The 27,117-nt window shown below is 37.6% G+C and overlaps 1 protein-coding gene across 4 annotated transcripts in view; it reads right to left on the bottom strand.

Moving 5' to 3' along the window:
• UVRAG (UV radiation resistance associated) overlaps nt 1-27,117 on the bottom strand; it is a 262,695-nt gene that overhangs the window by 62,145 nt on the left and 173,433 nt on the right. For all 4 annotated transcript variants that reach the window (XM_084893381.1, XM_084893380.1, XM_084893382.1 and 1 more), the window contains one exon: nt 24,979-25,057. In XM_084893381.1, coding sequence (XP_084749507.1) covers nt 24,979-25,057 — 79 coding nt within the window. The remainder of the gene's footprint in view (nt 1-24,978; nt 25,058-27,117) is intronic.

Here is a 27,117-nt window from a genome sequence, read left to right on the forward strand (position 1 = left end):
TTAGAAACGTTGATGAGAGAGAAACATCGACCAGCTGCCTCTTGCACACCCCCCACTGGGGATGTGCCTGCAACCAAGGTACATGCCCCTGACCGAAATCGAACCCGGGACCCTTCAGTCCGCAGGCCGACGCTCTATCCACTGAGCCAAACTGGTCTCAGCTTTTTAAATTTATTTTTTATTGATTAAGGTATTACATGTGTCCATATCCCCTCAACGCCCCCCCCCCCCCCACGCTCATTGGCATTTCTTTTTTTTTTTTTTTAAATATATTTTATTGATTTTTTACAGAGAGGAAGGGAGAGAGATAGAGAGCTAGAAACGTCGATGAGAGAGAAACATCGACCAGCTGCCTCCTGCACACCCCCTACTGGGGATGTGCCCGCAACCAATTTACATGCCCTTGACCAGAATTGAACCCAGGACCCCTCAGTCCGCAGACCGACGCTCTACCACTGAGCCAAACCGGTTTCGGCTCTCATTGGCATTTCTATGTACCCACACACATTCACAAACATGTGTATGTGCATTGTATGTATGCGTGAAGAAACACGAGGACTCACTAAGGAAAAATAAATCTCTCACACTTGAAAATTAAGGAACTGCATAGGCAGCAAATCTCTGAGTGAGGGTGATGCAGTGGGTTATACAAGCCAATAATTTATGTTAAGGTTTCACAAAACGTTAGACACTAGGAAAGGAACCAAAATAAGTCAAATTACATCAATAAAAAGGTATGACTAGCTGTGCAGATTGGACTGGGATGCTATTTCTTGCTATAAACACAAATGGCTAGAATATGGATGGCTAACTGAACAGTACAATAATAAAAACAAAGCATGTTATAATAGCTGCTGCTAGATCCACAACCTTGGGGATCAATGAAATAATGCCTGCTGCCATATATATATATATATACAATCTCGGGGGTTTTATTTTTTATTTTTTGGAAAAATAAGTTCAGATCATTTCTACATTAGCAATTTGTCTGCCTAGATTTTGTTAAGTCTGGTATGGTTACGATAAAATATAATCCTTTATATTAAATCACTTATGACCTTGGTAAAGTATTACTTTATATTAACTGACTCTTGGGATGCTTTAATTTTATGAAACATGCACTTTAGTTTTTAAAAGTATGAGAGCAAAGCTAGATATTCCTAGTCTACTACATCATGTTAACAAGCCAGCCAGATCTGGGAATACATAGGAAAATATACATCAAATCTCCATCTAATTAGTTTCAAATAGGAAAGGATACTCACAATTAAAAACAATATAAATCCTTAAAACACACAAGACTCAGGTCTGATTGGCTTCCTGGATTTGTTTCTCCCTGCCCAAGGTTATTCCTTGGGAAAAGTTTATCAAACAAAGTGCAAAATGGTGGGAAAATCCAACACCCACGTTAGGGCAGAAGTTCGCAGTTTTACAGATGTGTGATGACAAGAATTCCTGGCATGCCTGGTGAAAGGAACTAAAGAAAGATTCTAGCTCATGTATTAAGCTGGGACATTCACAGTTGAAAAATATGTCATATAGTCCCATTAAGCTCATATTTTAAATTACAAATACATAACTAGGAGATAAGTCACCTTTGTATCACTTATTTAAAAGAGATTAATTTCCTCTGAGACAGTCTCCTATCTGCTTACTGAGGGAGTGGGACTTCAAATATTCTGGGCAGAGGGAAAGTGTTGTTTTTAAAAATATATATTTTATTGATTTTTTACAGAGAGGAAGGGAGAAGGATAGAGAGCTAGAAACATGGATGAGAGAGAAACATTGACCAGCTGCCTCCTGTACACCCCCTACTGAGGATGTGCCCGCAACCAATGTACATGCCCTTGACCGGAATAGAACCTGGGACCTTTCGGTCCACAGGCCGATGCTCTATCCACTGAGCCAAACCGGTTTCGGCGGGAAAGTGGGTTTTGGTGGGGCTCAGGAAGGCTGATAGCACCAGGCACCAGCAGCCAAGTGGTATCTGACAGGTTGTGGGAGCTCAATAAAAATATGCAAATAATAAATTGGGAAAAGGACACACAGTAAAGGACCTGGGATGATGACAATGACAAACCTGCCTGCTTTGAGTTTGGATCACAGACCCTGAAGCTGACAAATGCTAAAGGCACCATGGACTTCCACTGATATAAGTAACAGGTTGGGCCACTGCCCTGCTTGGAGTGGTTTCTTCTGTAGCAGAGAAGCAGAAAGACATTCGATAGAGTCCATATACAGTGAAAAAGAAAATTCAATTTTTAAAAGAATCTTCTATTTCTTTTTGTTTTGTTTTTGATCAAACTCTAATGCTATTCAAAGTACCAGTATGCAACAAATAAGGAGCTTGTGCCAGACACAGATCAATGCACTCCTCCCTTGAGAACGTCTTTGGTAAGAAAAAGAATTGCATGTGAACTAAGCAGAGTGTTACTGATGTAGCTGGTTCACATTGGTATGAGTTCCGCATCTTGCAGTGGACTGGCGGCAAGCAGCTGTGTAGACTGCATACAGCCTGCTGACCTATGGACCACATTTTGAGCAGCACTGCTACAGACAACCTCAGCCAACTTATACCTGGATTTTCTAAGGAGAGTCAGAAAATAATCACATGCTGCTGCTGCTGGTGGTGGTGGTGGTGGGGGCATCAAGGAAACTAACATTCATTAAGTGTTATTATTGCTCCAGGTTTTTACATATATCATTTTATTTAATCTTTCTAATAACCCTGGGTTGGCAGTATTACCCTTCTGAATTCAGGTTCAGAGAGGTGCTAAACTCGTTTAAAGTCATGCCTCGTATAGAAGCCATGCAATGCATCCCTTAGATCTCTTGTAGCAGGAAGTATAACTGATTGATGGTTTCAGCTTCTGCACCTCTGGGTCCTCACTGCATTCATGTCATCCTTCCTGCAGGCTGCTCCCAGCCAAGGACAGTGCACAACAGTGGTGCTAAGGCAGGCCCATTTGAGGAGGGGGGTTGGGGGGGGGGCGGGCATGGGACTCAGCCAAAGGGCAACTTTGGCTTGAGGACTTCCCATCAACCTGGATGAACCTTTCTTAGGCACTCCAAGACTTTTCCTACCCCATCCTTCTCTCTCCCCTCTCTCCTACAACTATCATACAGTGTGCATGCATTACAATCTGAAGGCTCTTCACACCTCCTGCTCCCTCCTCCAACAAATCTCTTGTACATCTCCTCTCCTCTTGAAGTCTGCTTCTTATTGAATCCAAACTAATATGGCTAGTCAATGTGGGTACTAATAATGGATCATTGGGGGGAAGAGAATGTTAATAAAGAATTAACTCTAATGAGTCTAAATCATTGCATTTACTTACAGTAAATGTAGGATACAAGGAACACATTAAAAAGGTGCCACTGCCTAACCTTCTCTTTGCACCTGGGATAACACGCTAAGAGTGAGGACCAAAGGTGGAAAGTAAGGATGTTGATAGTGAGATTGACAGAAGTGTGTATGCTGGCAGATTTGCAAAACTACCACTTCCTGGTATCATTAACTTCATATTAAGTGACTTATGACTTTGGTTAAGTACCACTTTATATGAACTGACTCTTGAGAGGCTTTAATTTTATGAAACATGTACTTTTTATTATTGCAAAAGCAATAATAGCAAAAAGCCAAAGCAAAACAAAAGGGGACCATGCTGCCAGGCTGTTGTCATAACCCCTGTGGGCAGTAATTTATGGATTCCTCAAATGGAAAGTCACATTAGCAACTCTGCCAAGTGTCTCACGTGGATATGATAATGAATGAAATTGAGAGATATTTACTGAATATTCTGGTTAAGGTGATATGGTGGGGAATTCATCAGAATAATTAGATGTTATACATTTGTGAACTATTTGTCATATGAAGCAACTTCTTTTATATTCCCTTATCCCCGAGAGGTTAGGTTAGTATATTCAATGAATACTTTTTGGCTGGTATATTCTAAAGGTACACACACTCTGTATATATTCTGAGTTTCAGATTAAAATTAGAAAACCAAGATAATTTATAATGTACAGGGAACTAGGATGATGTATTTTGTTTAGAAAAGGAGATTATATAAAAGTAAGATATTAATTAACTTTTAAAATAAATTATATTATGTATATTTTAATGGCCATAGTTTAGGGAGAAAAAGAGAATAAAATGACAGCATAATAATGAATGTCTTTGCTTTTCACATCTTTCATGTCTTACCAGAATGAAAGATCTTAGACCCCTGCTAAGAGCTTTGTATTCTCTTGGACTTTTAAATTCAGATATTAATAACTCCTTTATAGAAATAAATAAAAAGCCCTGATGGAAGAAGTAAAGTGCATTAGTGTTCATGTTATCTCTCTCAAGTATGAATTTAATGGGTATCTTAATAAGGAGATATAAACTAATGTCACTGATTAGGAACTATATCTACTCACATCTGTTAGAAGCCTTTAACGGGGCTTGATGGTGATGTCTGAATGGAATTACTATAAAGCAAATGATGAATTAGTGCTGGGGCAAAGGGACACATAAATGTGCCTCAGAGATGAAACAATTATGTTTTATATCACAAGTTAAAGGTCAACTCAAAGGACAGCGCAGTCAGTCCTTAAGCAGGGCTAACCAATTTGGCTAAGCCCACTGCTTGGAACTTGCTGAAGCTAAGCTGTTTTGATAGCTGGGCCACAGGCTTCCTTGGCTATAATAACCCAAACGTAACATTTACGCGTTTTAAGTCTCTTTTAATCTCCTAAATACCATGAAGTGATGCTTATCAGAGTTTAAGACACAGGCTGCATTCTGCTAAGATGATTTCATTCTCAGGGGACAGCATCATTATGAAGGCTTATTAAAAGGAGGTGAAAGTTCACAAGCCTTTAAGAAGAATCCTAAGTGACATTACAAACTAAATCTAAAAAACCTTGTCTGTGGGCTTGTCTATACAAAGTAGTTTCCTTTTCTAGGTTAGTTTAGGGATCAGAGTTTCTCAGACTTTGGATAAAGTGACTACCACAATTAGTGTGTCAAAAACATAGACATCATTTCTCTTCTAATTAGGTTCAATTTCAACACTCAGTGTAAGGGCTTGACCTGCAAGTGGTAAATGCCCAAATACCCACACACTCACTTCTAGACATTTGAGAAATAGTTTATTCTTTTAGACATGCTTTCAGGAAATATATCTATCAGTCCTTTCATTTATTCATAGCTTATTTTTATATTACATGTACTTAAAATGGTCCCAAAATTTGTTTTCAAAAAATATTTAAAAAATACTCCATACAGATTTATTTAAGTGACTTATTTAAAATTCCTCCTCTACCAAGGAGTTATTTAATTCCCTTAAGACTCATTTTGCAAATAAGGACAAGAATAAAAACCTGAGAGGGTTATTGTGAAGATTAAGGATAAAGAATAAAAAGTGGTTCTGCATGTAAATAATCAATACAAGCAGACATTCATTATTTGTGAAGCTTAGATAAATGAACTCCCAAGTTCTCTAGTTTGAAATTCCCTTTCTTCTGGTATATAACAATGAAATACCAAGTCCTTAGTAATGACAAATATTTCTCAGAAACTATAAGAATTCAATGAAATAGTGTCACTCATACTTTTTAAAAAAAATTGTTCTATAATTTTTATTTTTATTGATTTCAGAGAGGAAGGGAGAGAGGGAGAGAGAGCAATATCAATGATGAGAGAGAATCATTGATTGGCACCTTCCTGCATGCCCCACAGTGGGGATTGAGCCCACAACCCGGGCATGTACTCTGATCAGGAATTGAACTGTGATCTCCTAGTTCAGGGGTCCTCAAACTTTTTAAAGTGGGGGCCAGATCACGGTCCCTCAGAGAGCTGGAGGGCCGGACTATATGAACTACTAATTCCTACTGTAACACCTCGGCTGCGCTCATTGCCCAAAAAACCTGGCGGGCCGGATCAGACTCCTCTGCGGACCGCATGTGGCCCGCGGGCCGTAGTTTGAAGACCCCTGTCCTAGTTCATAGGTTGATGCTCAATCACTAAGCCACACCAGCCAGGCTCTCCTCTAACTTGTAATGTCAAGATATAGCATACATATAGGAAAATACTTAAAACATATATGCATTATCGTTACAAAGCAAACCCCTGTGTAACCACCACTCAGTAAAAAAACAGAATGCTCCTGGTACCCCAAGAGCTCCCTATGAGCCCCCTTTCTCACTGTAATCCATTCTCTCTCCTAAATGTAGCCACCATCCTTGTTTTCTGTTTAAATCTCATTCCTAAAATATAGTTTAATCTTGCCCATTTTGGACTATACACAATAGAAGAACTTTGTGGAGATCCTCCTTTGTTATGCTTCTTTTATTCAACATTATTATGTTTATGAAATTTGTCCTTATTATTGCATATAGCTATGATTTCATGGCTGCACAGTATTCCATTACATAATCATGGGTTACTTATCATGATTAATGATAAACATATTGCTGACAGATTTTAAGCTGTTTCTAATCTTTCACTATTATGAATAATGTTGCCATAAACATTTTCACATGCATATCTTTAAGTCCACTGGATAGTGCCAAACTGTTTTCTAAAATGATTTTTATCAATTTACACTTCTATCACCTCTACTGTAAGAGTGAACAATTTATCATTCTTTAAATCATTTATGTGCTTAACAAGATGGGAAGGAATCATTGATTACTGCTGGAAAGGATCTAGGGTTTAGAAAGATTAAGAGACTTGCATAATGTCACCGTGAGCAAGAGGCAACACTGAGTTAGAGAACCAAAGAGTCAGAGGCAACTCTGAAGCTAGAACACAATTTAGAGCTCTTTATAACACATTAAGCTGCCTGTAAGGCAGTCTAGAAACAACTATCCTATATAATAAAAGGCTATTGTGCAAAACAACCAAACAGTGGAATGACTGGTCGCTATGATGTACACAGACCATCAGGGGGCAGACGTTCAATGCAGGAGCTGCCCTCCGGTGGTCAGTGTGTTCCCACAGGGGGAGCGCCGCTCAACCAGAGGATGGGCTCATAGCTGGCAAGTACAGCAGCGGTGGCAGGAGCCTCACCCGCCTCCGCACCAGTGCTAAGGATGTCCAACAGCCGGCTTAGGCTCACTCCCTCGGGGCTCACTCCCCTAAGGGCTCCTGGACTGCGAGATGGTGCAGGTCAGGCTGAGGGATGGCCCTGAGTGCACAAAATTTGTGCACCAGGCCTCTAGTTATCTATAAATGTGAACACAAGGGGGACAAAGATAGAAATGGTAAGTGTAGTTTAGAAAAAGTCTACAAGAACATTATGTTGTACAATAAGATTTGTGAGCCCCATTATATAAGTAAGAGCAGTAAGGCCCAGGGAGAAATTTCTTGTACAAAGTTACAGTTATCAAGTGGCAACATTGAACCAGGAATTAAACTCACGTTCATTTGTGCCTGTGCTCCTAACAATTTGTTTGACCGTTCAAACAGTCACTATACGGTACACTGACTACCAGGGGACAGAAGCTCTGACCAGTAGGTTAGCTTGCTGCTGGAGTCCAACTGATTGGGACTGGGCGAGATGAACTGAATTCGCCCTGGAGCCCTCCCATGGTCTCAACCTGATCGTGCACTGGTGGGGTCCCTTGGCCTGGCCTGTGCCCTCTCACAATCCGGGACCCCTTGGGGGATGTCAGAGAGCTGGTTTTGGCCTGATCTCCACAGGCCAAGCCAGTGATTAATAAACATGGGTTCTAGTCCCAAGTTCACCATGAAGCATTTGTACCATTTTGAGAATGTTAAGAAACCTCACTAGAACTCATCTTTATTTGAAAAAACAATTAGTTTATATGCATACATATATTTTATTAGAAAAGCATATGCACTCATTCAGAAATAAAAGTAGAAAGACTACCTAAAAATCCTACAACATGAACATATAATCACAATTTTGATATATATATATATCTGGGTAGTATTTCTCCCCCTAATAAATAGTAAATGTTTGTTTGGTGCCTTTGACATTTTTATTTTAATAACTGCAATCATACTTTGTATTCAACTCCAAAGCCTCCTTTCTCCACAATAACAGATGTGTTTCTATGTTATTACCTAACTTCATAAACGTTTTAATAGCTGTAGATGCTCCTTAGTTTATTTAACTTCCCCCTGGATAATAGCTATTTGCAGTTACGATAAAGCTCTTTTAACTGTTTTCAGAAAGTTAGAATCGTTTCCTTCTGATAGAGTTCCTAAGAATTACTAAATTGAAGGTGAAAATTCTTAAGAAATTTACCTCAGAGGAGAAATTGTGGGAATCACTTTTGAGCTTTTTGTGTGAAAGCCCCACCTGTAAAGGAGTACATAAATGTGTGCTGTTGTTATTTCATACTAGTCCATATGCATTGGACTCATATAGACTCCTTATTTACCTAGTATGGTACTCTATAAATCTCTGCTTATTTTCTAGCAATCAAATCACTGACATAGCATACTGTTTGCAAGTAGTATCTTAGAGAATCTTAAAATCTTTTTGATGTTGTAGCAAGCAAAAATACTTGAAGGTCATGATTAAAAAAAAAAAAAAAAAGAAACAGACTGAAACATGAGTGGTAAAGTTAAGAAGCACAGGTTTGAAGTCTATTAGGACTGATATGGACCTCAAGATATATGAAGCTCAGCCTCCTCATTCTTTAGATGAAAAAGACTGGGCCCAGGAGCAAGAAACCACTTACCCAACATATCAACAGGCAAGTTAAAAGAGATGGAATGGAACACCAAAATGTCTAATTGTTGATGTCATTCATGTTTGTTGGTTTTACTTTTTCTCCATTAAACATTTTTGGAAGTCCATGGATGACAAAATTTCATTCCTTCCATTGTATCTACCCAAGTTATTTAAATGTAAAATGCTCATCTGAGTTTATAATCCATACATCTTTTAAACTGACACCTATACAAGTATCTACAAAGTACTATAAATATGGAACTACAGTTTGAGTCTATCCAAATAACTGTGGGCTGGTTAGAGAGAAGGACTGTCTTTTCTCTCTTTCTAAAAAGGACGAGTTAGTAAGATACAGTATCATGAAAAGTTACAAAATCTAGAATTTCAAACCAACTGTGCTATCCTCTACTAAAAACTAGAGACCCTGAGTTTTGAATTAGAGCACTAGGCCCAAGTTTTGGCTCTACTATTTAAGGTCTGTGTGACCTTAAGAGGGTGCACTTAACTTCTTCTTTTTTTCTTTTTCTTTTTTTTCTTTTTTAAATATATTTTATTGATTTTTGTACAGAGAGGAAGGAAGAGAGATAGAGAGTTAGAAACATCGATGAGAGAGAGTCATCGATCAGCTGCCTCTTGCACACCCCCTACTGGGGATATGCCCACAACCGAGGTACATGCCCTTGACCGGAACCGAACCCGGGACCCCTCAGTCCCCAAGCTGACACTCTGTCCACTGAGCCAAACCAGTTTCGGCACACTTAACTTCTTGAAAGCTTAGTTTCCATATTAGCAAGACGACAGCAGTAATTCTATACCTCATACGGTTATGGGAGATTATAAGGAAAAGTGACCCGGGACCTGCCCAATGCTAGGCTATAAGCATTATTATTATCTGTGTAACTATGTAATATGTAAGGAAAAAGAAATAAAAGTTTGATACTCAAAGCCCAGTCTACCATGCTTAATTTAGGTGACTCAAAGCCTGACACAGTTTTTATTTTTATAAGGATGAATAGAATAAGAGATTTGTAATTTTTGTATTAATACCTTGAATACATTAACATTGTATTTTTTTTTATGCAGTCCTAAAATGGCCTCACTGTATGCCATATGAGTTGAAAATATCAGTTTACTAATAGCTAATCAAAGAACTCTGGGGGACCTGATCTAGGAATGCAATATTCCACTTGATTAAAAATGAAATGTCTCAGAAAAGAGTAATATGTCATAGCCTATAAATGCAGATGAGGTGACAGTGAGAGTAGGATTTTATTGCCCAGAAACATAAATAAGTCATGTCATCAAGAGGCCTTGGGGAGAGACCCTGACTGATCCCAGTGTGTAAGTCACCTCTGAGCTCTGCTCCCACTGGTACTTCTGCCATGGATTCTGTGCCTTCCCCTCCCCGGGAGCAAACCATGATGCTCTGGAGGCCCAGCCTGCACGCTTCCTTTAGGAATACTTCCCAAAGACGTTTTCACATACCTGATTGTTAGCTCACCCTACGCTGCAATGCCACCGTGGATGAAGGTCAGCTACCAAGGTTAGGAACCAATTCCTATTCATCCTTGTCTCCCAGTGCCCAGCCCAGCACCTGACATACAGACGGCGATCAATCAGGAGGAAAAGAAACGCCAGGAGAGTAAAGAGGAAGTCATACCAGTCACAGGAGTTAGATGAAAGAAAAGAAACATTTTATAGCAAATGAACAGTTGGCCACGCAGAGGGAAAGAGTGAATAAGCGAGCCAGGCAGTGGGAGATGGGAGTTTAGAGACTTCTTCCAAAAGCTGCCTTCACTCCAGCCTTTGCTGTACTGCCATGGCTGCTTTGACGCAGCAAGGGAGCTGACCATCCTGGAGAGGATGGGGGAAGAAAAGAGACGAAAACAGAGAAATAAAGCCTGACACCAGACCACCACTTAAGCAAATTGTTCACGCTTAGTTGCAAAACGTATGCATTATTTCCTTAGATCTTACATCATTTTGTGGATTCTATAGTCAACTTATTTTTGTAAAAGGTACAAAAGTGTATTGGTTATTCATACTAGTAAAAGAACGTGCAAATAAATATATGAACTGTTTCACTAAAAATCAAAGAGCTATAAATAAAAACGTGGAGATGTTAGGTTTCTCCTCTCCTATAGAAAAGGTTAGCAACACACACACAAAAGAAAAACAAACACCAAATAAAAGGTTATTAACACAATATTGGCAAAAGGGTAGAGAAACAGTGTCAAACTTTAAAATGTATATGTTTTTTGACCCAGCAATTAGATATTTATCTTAAGGAAATAACTGAAAACATGTAGAAATATCTAAGTAGAAGAATGCCTATCATTACAATGTTGTTCATTAATAGAAAGATCTTGGAAACAATCTACATGTCCACAACAAGGAAACTATTAATAACAGTGCACCCACAGAACAGAATGCAATGCAAACAACAAAATTTTATATAACTATAATAAAAAAAAAATGAAACTTCACAATATAGTTAAATAAAAAAGGTAGCATAGTATGTAAACATTTATATAAAATTTTATCTATTGAACTTATATACGTTTTATATATATATATATATTTGTATAGGTACAGGCAGTCCTCAGGTTACGTCATATATATATATATATATATACACACATACATATATATATTTATATATATATATTTGTATAGGTACAGGCAGTCCTCAGGTTACGTCAGACTCGCGCTGTAGGAAAGGATCTCCAAGGTAACCCGAGGTCCTACTGTATTTAGAAAGATGTTAACCAAAACATTACAGTGGTTATCTCTGAGTAATGGAAACCCTAGAGGTTTTAATTTTTTTCATTAATACATTTAAATCAAATTTATACTGCAATTGGATCATTTATATGGTAAAAAAGTTATTCTTATTTTGAAAAAAAAAAAAAAAAAAAGGAAAGAAATATTACCTTAACTAGAAACAAAAGGCTCACTGGTAGTGATTTAGGTGTCTGAATAGTTTCCTTCCTATACACGTACTTTCACTGATACAGCTAAAAAGGAAACTTTCTCCCCTTCTTTACTTATTCCTAACTTACATTTAAGTTGTAATCTACTTCTGCACATCTTCACCTCATTCTGTATTTGTGGAATATGGTCTTCCTTCCTTCCTTCCTTCCTTCCTTCCTTCCTTCCTTCCTTCATTTCTTTCCTTCTCACTTGAGGATTTGGTTTTGGTTTATTTTAAATTTGTTTTAAAGAGAGAGGGATGGAGAGAGAGAGATAAACATTGATGTGAAAGAGAAACATTGATTGGTTGGCTCCTGTATGCTCCCCGACTGGGGCTCAAACCTACAACCTAGATATGTGCCCTGACCAGGAACCAAACTCACAACCTTTTGTTGTATGGGACAACGCTACACTGTACAGAGCCACCCGGCCAGGGTGGAATATGGTATTTCTTTATAACGATGACTATACTGCACTTTGCATTTCATTTATTTAGGAAACACTTAGCACAGACTGTGTTCCAGGCACTATTCTAAGTGCTTTACATATGTTACTTAATCCTCATAGAGATAAGAATTACACATATAATAAGTATTATTATTATTATCCTCATTTTACAGATGAGGACACTGAGGTACAGAGAGATTAAGTAACTTACCCAAAATCACACCGCTAAAATGATAGAATATAACCCTTGTAGTCTAACATAAACCCATAGCACTTATTCTTAAACACTCAGTTATGCTGAATTTATTCTAGCTCATTTTATTCCAGGATTTTGGCTTTTACTTGATAAATTTACATTAACTAGGGTACTAATTTTATTTCCCCTGGCAACTCAAGTCTGCACATCTTTAATTGTTTTTCTCTAATAGGAACCAACATTTACATGTAACACTTTTTGAACTTTATGCCCTTAAGTAGATTAAACCTAAGCTATGATAGTCACTTTGATGCCAACTAAAATGAAACCAAATTCACTTTTCATATATATTACTTTTCATAATTCATTTCATGAGCTTAACCATAAAAATATAGTCAAATTTATAGTTGACCTTCTCTAAACTAAGCACTGTGTATTTTGTTTCAGTTGAGGTGCATTCTTTAAATAATTTTCTCCCAGCAAAAAAATGCCCCACGTGGTGCTTTGGAAAAGGATAACATCATTACCGAATAAACAGTTTATTTCTTTAGTTGAAGAAAATTATATGCCAGGTTAAAATATTAAAATGTGCAAAGTAAAAAGGCTGAAGTGAATTTTTTAAAACAAATAGGGTAAATGAAAAGATAGAAGTTATCAAATATTCTAAACCAAATCAGATGCCAAATTTATATTTAGCTCTAAGATAGCCACAGATAAAAGGGAAAACTATTGTTTAATATGTTTCTTTCTGTCTGATAAAAGGAAACCAGCAAGTATGGGCCCCTGAACTTAACAGTCAGAAGATTAGGCCCTGAATTTCCTTGCTCACTCTTTAGAGATTTAGTTTATCTAAATGTAAAATGCAGATAATAATAGAAAGACTAAAGGATAAAAGGATATGGGCAAGATCATTGACCCTAAAATAAGCTATGTAAATGTAAGTTACAACTGTTTTATTTTTCACTTGGGAAGATACTTTTGGCATTGGATTTCTATTTTCAATTTAAAATGGGGGGAAATATCCAAATGAGGTATAAAAAATTGTTTTATCTTGTCAATTTATTGCTTTCAACATTTGAAGAGTACAGTGGTCACAGCTAATATGTCATTAAAAATGTCTAAGAAACTGGTTAGTAGCTGACATTGTTCTTAAAAAATTTAATAATAAACATAAATTACTTGCAACTACAAGAAGGTAATGTTATTCCTTAAAATACAGAATGGAACTTTTGGAAACAACTATATATATTAATTTTCTACCTCAGTTAAAGCCTTAGACATAAGTCAATATATATTTAAAGAAATATTTAAATACACACATATCTAAATAAAAATAGCTTAATTAACCATCAACCTTAAGGAGAAAAGAATAATCTCCTGGCTAACTCACTCACTATTCTTCCTTTCACTAAATATGTATCAAATACTCAAAACATGCCCAGGCAGTTCACACAGACCACATTGAGGTCCAAGTATAAAAACTGGTAGTTGTGTGGTATTGGGGCCAATGATGGTACATGTGAATGGTGAGATTATAGACTATTTAAAAAATTCTGTTCTACCTTCTTTTGTATTTTTAAAATTTTCTACAATTGACATATGTTATTATTGTTTCTGGAAAGTATTTTTTAAATAAAAAAGATACAGGGTGGTACTAGCATAAGAATAGGGTTTAGAAATAAATCCTCATTTTATAATTAAATAACTTTCTACAAGAGTGCCAAGATAATTCAATGGGCAAAAAACAGCTTTTTCAACCATTTTTTTTTTCTGGGACAACTGTACATTTTCATGCAAAAGAATGAAGTTGGACTCCTTCCTTACACTATGCCAAAAAAATTTAATTCAAAATGGATCACAGATCTAAACATATAAGCTAAAACACAGAAGAAACCCTAAAAGTGTTTAGGCTAAGCTTTCTTAGTTATGACACCAAAAGCATAACAAGAAAAGAAAAAAATTGGTAAAATTGGGCTTCGTCAAAACGAAAAACCCTTGTGTTTCAATGAACACTATCAAGGAAATGAAAAAGACAACCTGTGGAATAGAAGAAAATATTTGTGAATCATACATCTGAGAAGGGATCTATGTCTAGGTTATATAAAGATTTCTTACAACTCAACAATAAAGATGAATGATCCAATTAAAAAGTGGGCAAAGGTTCTGAATAGACATTACTCCAAAGAACATATACAAATGTCCAATAAGCACATAAAAAAGAAGCTCAACATCATCAGTCCTTAGGGAAGTTCAAATCAAAACCACAATGAGATACCACTTTGCATTCAGTAGGATGGCTATAATAAAAAAGACAGAAAATAACAAGTGTTGGCAAGGACATAGAGAAATTGAAACATACATTGCTGGTGGAAATGTAAAATGACGCAGCTGTTTTAGGAAAGAGTCTGGCAAATCCTCTAAATATTAAACACCCTATATAATAAAAGCCTAATATGCAAATTGTCCCCTCTACCAGGAGTCCGACCAGCCAGGGGAAGGGAGGCCCTGGCCAGCAGCTGGCAGTTGCTAGGGACCCTACCCGTGCATGAATTTCATGCACTGGGCCTCTAGTAGTTATCACATGGCTCAGCAATTCCACTCTTAGGTATATCCCTAAGAGTAATACAAACAAATGTGCCCATAAAAATTGGTACATTAATGTTCATAGCAATATTATTCATATTAGGCTAAAGTGTAAACAACACAGATGATGTCTATCAACTGGGAAGTAAATGAATAAAATGTGGTATAGCCATACATAACTTCAAATTGCCCAGATGATTTGGCAATAAAAATAAGTGACTGATACATGCTAAAACATGGATGAACCTTGAACTCTGGTGAGTGAAAGAAGCCAATATTTTATGGTTCCATTCATATGAAATGTTCAAAATAAGCAAATATATACAAATAGAAAGCAGAATGACAGTTACCTAGGGATAGAGGTCTTGGGAGAATGGTGAGTGACTGCTAAGGGGTATAGGGCTTCTTTTCGGGGTCATGAAAATCTTCTAAAATTGACTGTGGTGATAGTTGTACAACTAGATGAATATACTCAAAACTAACTGAATTGTACATTTCAAATGGGTGAATTGTATGGTATGTGAATTATATATCACTAAAGTGTTTTTTTTAAAAATATATAGATATAGGACTTAAAAATAGTTTCTACACTGCTGGAAAATGTTGGGGGCATTTTGACTATTAAAACATCATTGGCATTTTTATTCTTGATGCCAAGAAGAAGTAAGACATAAAATGCATTTTCTCCTCATGTGTCATCTACACTGGACTGTATGCTGAAGAAATACACATGAATTCAAGCTGCTGGGTGTAAGCTGGCATCGATCCCTTCTAAATAGCTGTGCACTGAGAGCCCCGTGAGTAGTCAACTTTTAGAGAAAGACCATGTCCCTGGCAGAACAGAGGTTTCCAACAGTTTTTTTGGAAACTGAAACTATTTTTACTTTCTATGAAGTTTTAAAATAATTTACTGGGAAAGAGGTAACAGAGGAAAAGGAAGAAAGGCCATGAAGTCCCCAGGATTCTAATCTTAGTTATTCTACTTAACTCATGATCTCAGGATCTCATCTGTAAAAGGCAAATTACTATCTGTGCCCTAACCACTCATAGGATTGTAATAAGATCTAAATTGGAGGAAGAAAGAAAGGAAAGAGGGGAGGAAGGAAGGCAGAAGAGAAGAGAAAAAGGAAGAAAACAATATCAGTGGGTTATAGCTGGATTTGACCTCAAAAGATTTTTCTTGAATTCTATTTGCCATAATAGCTTGTCATAGCAGCAGTAAGCATAGAAGCAGCTCAGTTTTTCTCTCTAAAGACAGACTTGGTTATCATACTTTACGGAGTATGAAATGAGACACAGAACTAAAAATAAACCAAAAGCTATTATATTCAACTAGAGGCCGGGTGCATGACATTTGTGCACAGGTAGGGTCCTTAGGCCTGGTAGGCGATCAGGGCTGATCTGTGGGGCAACCAGCAGGGCAATTGGGTAGCCCCTGCTGGCACCTGCCTTGGAGGCGACCAGTGGGGCTATAAGGGGAGGAGGGGGAAGTGGCCCAGGTCTGCTCACCGGCCCGCCCTGCCCCCCACCGTCCCCACAGGTCGCCTCCTTCTGCAAACACCCACCTTGGTTGGCCTGGGGCCTGCGGGCTGCAGGCAGCTCCTGCATTGAGCATCTGCCCCCTGGTTGTCAGTTAATGTCATAGCAACTGGTAGTTCCACCAGTCATTCTGCCATTCCGTTGATTTGTGTATTAGGCTTTTAGGATAGGATACAAATGTAAATCATTAGTATTTGTAAACTGTATCCACAAAGCATTGCTCTTAAGTCCCTGAGCTTTCAAGCAACAGGTAAGAATTCACTGATGTCCTGATGACTTGTACTGCATAATATTACCTGAATTCAAACTGGTAAGTCTCTTATCCAATGTTTCCACATTTGAGGAACTGGCATATGTGTCTTGATTTATCTAACTTGAGCAACTGAAGTGTTTCATAGGAAATCTAGATGACCATTCTCTAGATAGTGATTCTCAAATCTTTTGGTCTCAACATCCCTTTATGCTCTTAAAATTATTGAGGACCCAAAAGAGCTTTTGTTTATGTGGTTCATAATATAATATATTAGAAGTTAAAATTCAGAAAAATTTAAAATATTTATTAATTCATTTTAATATAACAATAGGAATCTATTACTTGCTAATATAAGTATTTTTAATAAAAAATGGGCAGATTTTCCAGAAAGGAACTTAGAGAGATGAGGGACATTTGTTTTATATTTTTGTAGTCCCTTTCCCAATGTCTGCCTTAACAGAAGACAGCTGGATTCTTATGTATTCATCTGCATTCATTTTGTTACCATATGTTGTTTCATAAGAAAATCCCGCCTCATATAAATATGTAGTTAGAAAAGAAAGGAGTACTTTATAGCCTTTTCAGATAATTGTGGCTATTCTGCTCTGATACTCCAAACTCATCAAACAGTATGTTCTTACAGGTTAGAAACAAGGTCAATCTGAAAACATCAGATTTAGCACTTTACATCATTTTTAGCACTTTGAAGAGCTCTTTACCTGTACATGATTTCATAGCATCATACAGTGGTCACTTGGAAAATATTGGCTCTCTGAATTATAAAGATTTTAAATGTTGACACATTCATTATGAAATATTTAAAAATCACAGTTATTAAAAATCACTACCAACCTCATCAAAAACATATTTAAGGAATGAGAAGCTGTCAATCTCATGGGGCAAACGCAAGTTTTCCGAAATACAAATTTTCATTAAAAATCTTAAGTTTTATCCCTAGCCAGTTTGGCTGAGTGGATAGAGTCTCAGCCTGCAGACTGAAGGGCCCCAGATTTGATTCCAGTCAAGGGCACACGTTCAGATTGTGGGCTCAGTCCCCAGTAAGAAGTATGCAAGAGGCAGCCAGCCAATCAATGATTCTCTCATCATTGATGTTTCAATCTCTCCCTATCCCTTTCTCTCTGAAATCAATAAAAATATATATTTAAAAATATATTAAATTTTATCATCTACCTAAGTCTGAACAGTTTGTTGATTGTCAGGAAGGCGAGATGTTCTGGATTGTGAGAGTTGGGAGCCAGATGTCCTGGATTGTGAGAGGGATATCCGACTGCCCATTTAGGTTCGATCCTGGTAGGATATCTGACTGCCCTCGAGGAGTCCCAGATTAGAGAGGATGTAGGCTGGGCTGAGGGCATACCTCTCTGTGCACAAATTTCGTGCACTGAGCCTCTAGTCCTATCTAATAAAAGAATAATATCTTATATAATCTTATATAATAAAAGCCTAATATGCTAAATGTCCAGCTGACCAGTTGACTGTTCAACCAAAGTATTGTATGTTAATGATATGCTAAGGCCGCTCAACTGCTTGCTTGACATGTACTGACCACCAGGGTGCAGATAGTTGACCCGACAACCAGTTGCTATGACATGCACTGACCATCTGGGTGCAGATGCTCCAAATGGTAGGTTAGCTTGCTGCTGGGGTCCAGCTGATTGGGACTGAGTGAGATGGGCTGAACATACCCTGGAGCCCTCCTATGGTCCCTCCCCGGCTGGCCAACCTCTTACGTCCTCCCCGGCCCTGAATGTGCTCTAGTGGGGTCCCTCAGCCTGGCCTGTACCCTCTCACAATCCGGAACCCTTCAGGGGATGTCGGAGAGCCAGTTTCAGCCTGATCCTGCAGGCCAGGCCAAGGGACCCCACTGGTGCATGGATTCATGCACCGGGCCTCCAGTAAGCATATAAACATGAACTGATACTTCCCACTTCAAAAACACACACAAACCAACAACTCCACATCCCACAAAATAAACAGATTAAAAAAAAACACACACACAAAAAAACACTCCACAACACCTGGCCTTCACTCCATTTTCACCCTCTGGGCTAAGGGACACACCCTCAGCTCATGCACAAAAGCTGAGTCATTTTTGATTACTCCTTTTTTCTCTTCTCTCAATTCAACCCATTAGCTCATCTCCCATAATGTAATTTTACTAATTTATATTAAGATATAATTGACATATAACATTATGTTAGTTTTAGATGTACAACATGATTTGATGTATTGTACATATATATTACAAAATAATCACTACAATAAGTCTAACATCCATCACAACACATAGCTACAATTTTTTTCTTGTGATGAGAACTTTTAAGATATACTCTCTTCCAACTTTAAAAATACAGTAAGGTATTATTAACCATTATCACCATGCTATATATTACATTCCTAGGACTTATTATGGACCTGAAAGTTTGTACCTTTTGACCACCTTCACCCAGTTGGCCACCCTTTCACCTCCTGCCTCTGGAAATCATCGAACATGTTCTTTCTATCTGTGGTCAGTTCTTGTTTTAAGATTCCACATATAAATGAGATCATACAGTATTTGTCTTTCTTTGTGTGATTTACTTCATTTAGCATAATGACTTCAAGATCCATCTATGTTGTTGCAAATGGCAAGGTTTCGTTCATTTTTATGGCTGTCATATACATACAGTGGAATATTATATATGTCTCATTTTCTTTATTCATTCATCTACTGGTGGGCACCTGGGTTGTTTCCATCTCTTGATTATTGTAAGTAATGATGCATTAAACATGGGGCGGAGTGCGGATATCTTTTCAAGTTAGTGTTTTCATTTCTTTTGGGTAAATACCCATAAGTAGAATTGCTGGATCATATAGTAGTTCTATTTTTAATTTCTTGAGGAATTTCCATAGTAGCTGCACCAATATACACTCCCATCAACAGTGCACAAGGGTTCCTTTTCTTTCCATCTGCGTCAGCACTTGTTATTTCTTGTCTTTTTATAATAGCTATTCTAATAGGTGTAGATGATATCTAAATGTCATTTTGATTTGCATTTCCCTTAAGATTAGAGATGTTTAGCATCCATAATATATTTTATATATTTTATTGATTTTGTACAGAGAGGAAGGGAGAGAGATAGAAAGCTAGAAACATCGATGAGAGAAAGTCATCGATCAGCTGTCTCTTGCACACCCCCTACTGGGGATATGCCCGCAACCAACGTACATGCCCTTGACCGGAATCAAACCCGTGTCCCTTCAGTCCCCAAGCCGACGCTCTATCCATTGAGCCAAACTGGTCTCGGCCATAATATATTTTAAATCTGTTCACTTCTCTCCATCTCTATCCCTACTATCCCAGTCCAAGCAACTATCCATCCTCATCTGGTCATTTGAAATAGCCTCTTAGGTGGTGACTTTGCTTCCATTCTAGTCCTCTATGATCCATTAGAGCATCTAGAATGCTCTTTGAAAAAGTAAGTCAAATCACACCACTTTCCTGCTGAAATTATTCATTGGCTTCCCTTCATATTTAGAATAAAATTCAAACTTGTTACTATAATCTCTAAGGTGTATATGATACGCTCCATAATTATCTCTCCTCTTAATTACTATGGTGCTATCACATTAGCTGCTTACTTAAACACATCAAGTTTTTCCTACCTCAGGGCCTTTGCATTAACTGTTTCCATACCTATAAGGAACTTACTGATTTCTAGCTCATTGAATGTCTGTTTCCTTGTCATCCCTGTGTTTTAGCTCAATTATCGCTTCTTCAAATAAGAAAACTTTATTTGAAAACTTTATCTAAAGTAGACCCCTCTTTAGTTATTTACTATTATATCATTTAGTTAATTTCTATCACAGCACTTATCACTGCCTAAAATTATTTTGCTTATTGTCTATCTCTTTGTATTAGATTATAAGCTTAATGAAACAGGGACTTTTTAAAAACAAATAAATAGCTTTACTGAAATATCATACTAGAGGCCTGGTGTATGAATTTGTGCATGGGTGGAATCCAGCCAGCCTGCCCCATTTGGCCAATCGCAGCCGGCAAGCCAACACTGCCCACCTCAGGCCTGTTGGCCAGCTGCAGTATGCATCATAACAACAGTTGTTTTGGTCGTTCTGTTCATTCCAGTCACTGGCTTTTATATATATAGAGACCATGCAATTCACCTATTTCAAGTATGTGATTCAATGGTTTTGGGTATATTAAATTATTTTTTAATAAAATTTGTCATTTTAGCCATTTTTTTAAGTGTATAACTCAGTGGCATTAATTCGCAATGCTGTGCCACCATCACTACTTTTTCCAAAAATTTTAAATCATCCCAAATAGAAGCTATAAGCATTAATAACTCTTTCACTTCCCCTTCCCCCAGCCCTTAGTAACCTCTAATCTACTTGCGATCTCTATGAATTTGCTTCTTCTAAATAATTCATAGAAGTAGAATCATACAATATTTGTCCTTTTGTGCTTACCTTACTTATGAGGAAGTGATCTTGGGTGTTTTATTTATTCCTCTGTCAGTTGAGACCTAACTCAGTACATACAGGGTGGGGCCAAAGTAGGTTTATAGTTGTTCAGATGGAAAATAATACAATAATTAGCAAATAACACCACAATAGTAAAATCTGTTTCAAGTACTCACAACTGTAAATCTACTTTTGCCGCACCCTATATTCAGCTTATGGATGCTTAACAAATATTTGTTGAATCAGCCAACTCATCAATTTTAAGCAAGTCACAACTTTTCTGAAACTCAGTTTTTTAGCCGTGTGATGGTGCTATATCACAATTCATTCATTTATTAAAATATCTTTTGAGAATTTGTAGTGTTTCAAGCATTGTGCTTACTCATGAAAATCTCATAACGTGCAAAATGGATATTCAGTTCCTTTTCTGTTTGGGAAAGTCAACTTTTTTGATTTTGTGCAGGTTTAGGATGGAGATATAAAAAAACAATGAAGAATACGTCAGATTATGTGATACTATACTGGAGTGATGGATGTCAAAAGCCATTCTGTTTTCAAATTCATTTATTATTAGCTGTTCTTTTCATGTTGTAGGGTGATGACAGGGTCACATGAATATATATGTATGGGTATCATAAACTATAAAGCTCTCCCTAAGATAAAAGTATTGTAATTTTTTGATTTACTACTTTTTATGCCTTGGGAACTAAAAGCTATACACAAATTCTAATATACTGATAAAAACTTACTGACAATTATGGCGGGATCTGGCTTTTTAAGTCAATGTTAATTACACTGCACCTGAATTTTGCCAGGCCCATTCATATGGCGTTAAATGCTGACCAACGAAGAGTGCTATTTCCAGACAAAGGGCTGACACTTGAAAAATATTAGCAAACGGTGCTAAAAATGAGCCATTTTGCTTTCTGCACTTGCAACACCAGGCCAGCACACACACCTTCAGACAGCAATGACAGGAAGAGGGCAAGCAGGCCTCACTAATCCTCTCAGCTCTTCAAACAACACTTTAGGATTTCTACTTGAAGGCCTGTCTTTCTAAGCTTGTGCTTTCAAAACTTGGGCTGGACTGATCCCAAATACTGAAGTAACAAATATTACTAAATTCTGTCATTTCCTCTACAAAAAAAAGTGATTTTACTACTACTTCTGGTTGTGATGAAAGGTCCTATTGACTATTCATTCAAATCCTTAACCGAGCTATGGATTCGGTATTAAATGACTTCACTACTTCTTCTCTGGCACTTAACACATGCCAGTGCTTTCATCCACCTCCACCAACGTGGCTCACAGATTACTGAGGTGGGGCCGTTTTAATAGTGTGATTTGTTCACATCTCTAGAGATGGGATATAAATGAGACTGGCTCAGAAGACAAACTCCCCTTTGACAACATGTATTGGGGTATATGTTTAGAAAATGAACCTTCAAAAGTTAGAAATATCTTCCTGATATACTACCTGGTTAGAAGCCGTGATAATTAATGGTTCTTTGATTTGCTATAAGTTGAAATGTAATAAAGTGATGGTGGAAAGGCCAAAGACAGAATGAAACACTCCCAAGAAATAGTAAGAGGTGGAAAAGAGTTGAAGCAAAGAAAGGTTAAAGGGCATAAAGTTGCTAAAAGTTTCTTTCTAAATGCTAAGAAAGGGGCTTCCTGAATGAACTCTGAAACCTAAGGAAGTATGTTTATGAGAAGCTTTTGTCCTCTCCTTTTAAAACTGCCACAATAGCTATAAAAAACCCCACAGTGGTTAACCTATGAATCTTAAACAAAAACGCAAATGTAACCTCTCATTTTCAAAAAGAGTATAAAGTTACAGATGATACAAAATTACTAGAAGTAATCCAGTTTTTAAACAGATGAATAAAATTAGTTCAACCTGCCTGTGGCCTTGGTTCAGTTAAGAATAAAGTCAGAGGCTACTTGGGAAGTGCTCCCCAGTGAGGACCAAACAGATACTAAGAGCCTAATGTGGAAGGCTGACTTCACCCAATTTTCCATGCACACAATCAGCCTCCATCTGCGTCCTGTTTTCAAAACAAGCTGGACTATTCTTAGAAACTCTTTACACCAACTCTTGGCATTCCTATTGGGTCCTAAGAAGAAAGAACTGTGTGCATGCATGCATGTGTATGCATGTGTGTGTACGTGTGTACGTATATGTGTGTGTGTGTGTGTGTGTGTGTGTGTGTGTGTGTGTGTGTCTGGAACTTATGAGGAAATCCAGGCATTTTGGCCCTAGCTTTAATTAGGAGTAGTTTTCACCTGGAATCTTCTAGCAGCCTTCTAACCTAGGGCCCTAGGTGCTTAGAGCAAGAAAAGGAAAATAGGATAAGAGAAGAACCTCTGAACTCAGATCAGAACTCAGTTCTACTAAATGAGGCCAATGTTATTAATATCCTGACTCCCGGACTCTGGACCCCAATATCCATGTCCCCTAATTTACTTAGACTTCTTTTTCCTTAATGCACCCTCAGTCTGGTCAGTTCTGTCTCAGCACAGTCATTTTCATAGTATGACAACCGTGGTCAGTAGTGTGAGCTTGGCAGCTTTGAAATGCAAGTCCTGTTTCTTAGACAGAGATACTTTTCTGCCAAAAATGGAGAGAGGGAAAGCATCAGTTGTGGGAAGAATGGCACATGGAAAGATGAGTCACAGGCCAGAGGCTCGGAGCAGGGCTGCCTGCCTGGAGTGCAGAACATGAGCTGGAGTGGTAGTAACAATAAAAGCAGTGTGACCGCGGGCAATGAGTGTGAGGTTTTAAAGCAAGTGATTAATTGAGGACCTCAAAGTAGAAATTTTATCCGATGGCAGAAAAGGATAAGAATCTTAATAAAAAAAACAAAGTAGGAAATAAAACATTAAACTGAGATCGAATGAGGAGAAGAAAGGCAAAGATGATACCATATGAAGAAATAATTTTAGATCTACCAGGAATGACTAAGGGAATTGTTTGGTGAATCTTTAGATTCACATAGATAAAAGGCAATTTTGGTTCATGTAAATAAAAAAGTCATGAACATTATTGTTGCTATTAAATGGAGAGATCTGAGGATACAGTTTATAATGTCTTTCAATAGCAGCCAAACCCTGGATACTCATCCATGTTCTCTTCCAATTAGAAGGATGTCCAAATAAAACCAGAGCACTGAAGCTGACCTTCCTGTACAACTAGGACGTTTATGGAAGTCTACCTCCTGAAGCAGAGCCAAGGGTGCTAAGGAAACGCTGCATGGAAAACGCAAACCCAAGCGAGCATGTTAGTCTTTCTAGGGCGTGTGAAAGACATTCTTTAAATGAGATGTTAACTGGTGTGGTGTTGAGAGAACCACAAAAATCCAAGACAGGTTGGGAGGACCATGTGCTTGGTCTTTTCTTTCTGGCCCTGGATAAGGTGAGGAGACCACAAAGGACTTGCCAAAGCCACTAACTTTTACTCCATAAACAATTCCCAATGCAAAGTGAGCGCCTAGAAGTGGTCTAAGAGGAGGAAGCTATTACTGGTCAGCTGCAGAGGAAAAGGGTTGTAAAGTCCACATTCAAGTACAGTCTACTAGCAGTAACAACCCAGTAATGGCTCCTGAGTTTAGGACTCCAATTTGTACCCATTGCTTCACAGCAGTTTTTATAATGGCACAGAATAACGCTGTCACCAAAAATGAACTTTGCATGAATGCTGTACCTGGTTAAATAAAACAGTGCTTATTTATAAAGAAAGGGTTTTATAATCCAAAGAAGCAGGGTGTATGCAGAAAGTAGGAAAGGAGGGAAGAGGAATTACTTACCTGTGCTATATTTTTGTTCAGAAGATAGACACCATAATCAAATTGCAATTTCTCCCCGCCTTTGGGGTATAATGGGAACCTAGAAAAGGTAAAGTAGGGTCAGAAGTTTTCAAAAACTTGAGTTAAAACAGCCTCAAGGTTGTTGATGAAGGTGGGAATTTCTTGGGTACAGCATAAACATCTAAATACTTGAACTAAATTACTTATAGTCTTTGCAACCTATTATCTTAATATCTTCATTACATTAGTCAAATCAGAACAATGGATGCTTTGTTTCAAATAAAAAACTAAATAGGTCATGCAACAGGGGATTAATATATTAGAAAGTGGCTCACTAACCCCAAGGAGTTGAGGCCACTATGTTCCATATTTATATATCATAATCTTATCACCCTAAGAATAAGACCCTAGATAATTTTCCCTCTAATACCTTGGACCCAACATCTCAACTACTAAATGAGAAAGGAAAATTAAGGAAAAAAATCAGACATAAAAGCAATCTATACAATTTGTTTCATTTAAGATAGTCAATCAAATCAACAGCACCAATACGAGTGAAAATGCATTAAAAATTCATTCATATTCATGGGGTGGCTACTTGTATGTTATGTCTCCAAGGCAATGTTCTCATGCCATAGATTCTCCTATGACTTTCCATTTTAACCTGAATCACAGGAGCAACAGAGACCTGTGGATCTTTATCAATAAAGATAATGAGTTATTTTAGGGAATAAGTTTCCCCCACTATTTCCCTTTTCTTACTCCTGCAAATGAAGAAAGGGTTACAGTATACCTACTTACTCATGTTTTCCTATTCTCAAGACCAAGCCTACGTTTTATCCTCTCGAGTAGATTTCATTACAAACAGATCATTCACAACATGGATAGGGTTAAGAAGAAAACGGCACCTTATTTAGTTTTGTAATTATTCTCAAAAATAAAATTATCTTACTGAAAGGAATGGCAGGTGACAATTACTGAATTCTGAATTTCAACTGCCTGAGGAAAAGGTATATCCCATAAAGCCTGGGGTTAATGTTTTCCAGGGAAAACAGAAGGAAACTAAATTTAAAAGCTCTATATTAAATTCCCGAAAGGTGATAACATAGTGTCCAAAAGGTGAATCTGTTGGGCTGTAAATGCACAGGCACTGGAGAGTGAGTAAGATCATGAATTGTTTTTATTCTGCACTGTAGGAACACCAAATGCTTTACACGCCCACCGGGAAGATAACAGGTTTGTACTTAACAGAAGCAGTAACACATAAACTATGATATGTGCTTTGGTTCTAAATTGAAATGCATAAAAATGACAGCAAAGCAAACTCAGGATAAGCAAAGTGCAACACCAGGCTTTCACAGGGTGAAAGAAGCATTAAATTTGTGTTGGGTAGTTGCAAAGAAACTAGCCAAGTGGAAAAACAAACAACACGGGGCACTTTGGAAGAAATCTAGTAGGGCCCTAACGTTTTGCACTTTGTAGTTGGTATTCTTTCTAGAAACCATCACATGTAGACTATCTGCATAGCTGTCCAAATGCACAAATATTAATTATAAATACAGAAAGTGTTTCAAATGTCAAAAGAGTACACTGAGATAGGCATGCATTGAAAACAAAGCCTCTAAATTCCTGAACAAACAGATTTCACAACACCAGCTTTGTTACTTCATTGGGACTTCATTATAGAAAGAACCACAGGTGTATATGTAACATTAAAACAAATCTAAAGAGTGATTAGAGCCAAAGGTTCAAACAGGGCAATTTAAAATGTTTACTATGCGTACTAAGATGACTTCTGCCCACAGTAGTAGAAGGTGACAGTACACAGTCAATGTGCTCTGAGGCTATGACTTCCCTTTAAACTCAACACGCTTTTCCTGTTCCCATCAGTTTTCCACCACAACGTTTATCAGTTAGTCAGGCCCCGAGTAACATTCCATTTTATGCCTTCTTTGCTTTTTACATGTGTGGTGATTCACCAAGTCAAGAAATTATTTTTCCTGTGAAACAAGCTTATCTCTCCATTCCCACTGCCACTCTGGAAAATTCTTTGTTGTTCTGTGCACTGTAGATATTTAGCAGCATTCCTGTCCTCTACTAACTATTGTAGAAACAGTATTATTATTTAAGACTTTTTTT

Source organism: Pipistrellus hanaki (genome assembly GCF_964339955.1).
Source record: "Pipistrellus hanaki genome assembly, chromosome: 9".
NCBI classification, from domain to species: Eukaryota; Metazoa; Chordata; class Mammalia; order Chiroptera; family Vespertilionidae; genus Pipistrellus; species Pipistrellus hanaki.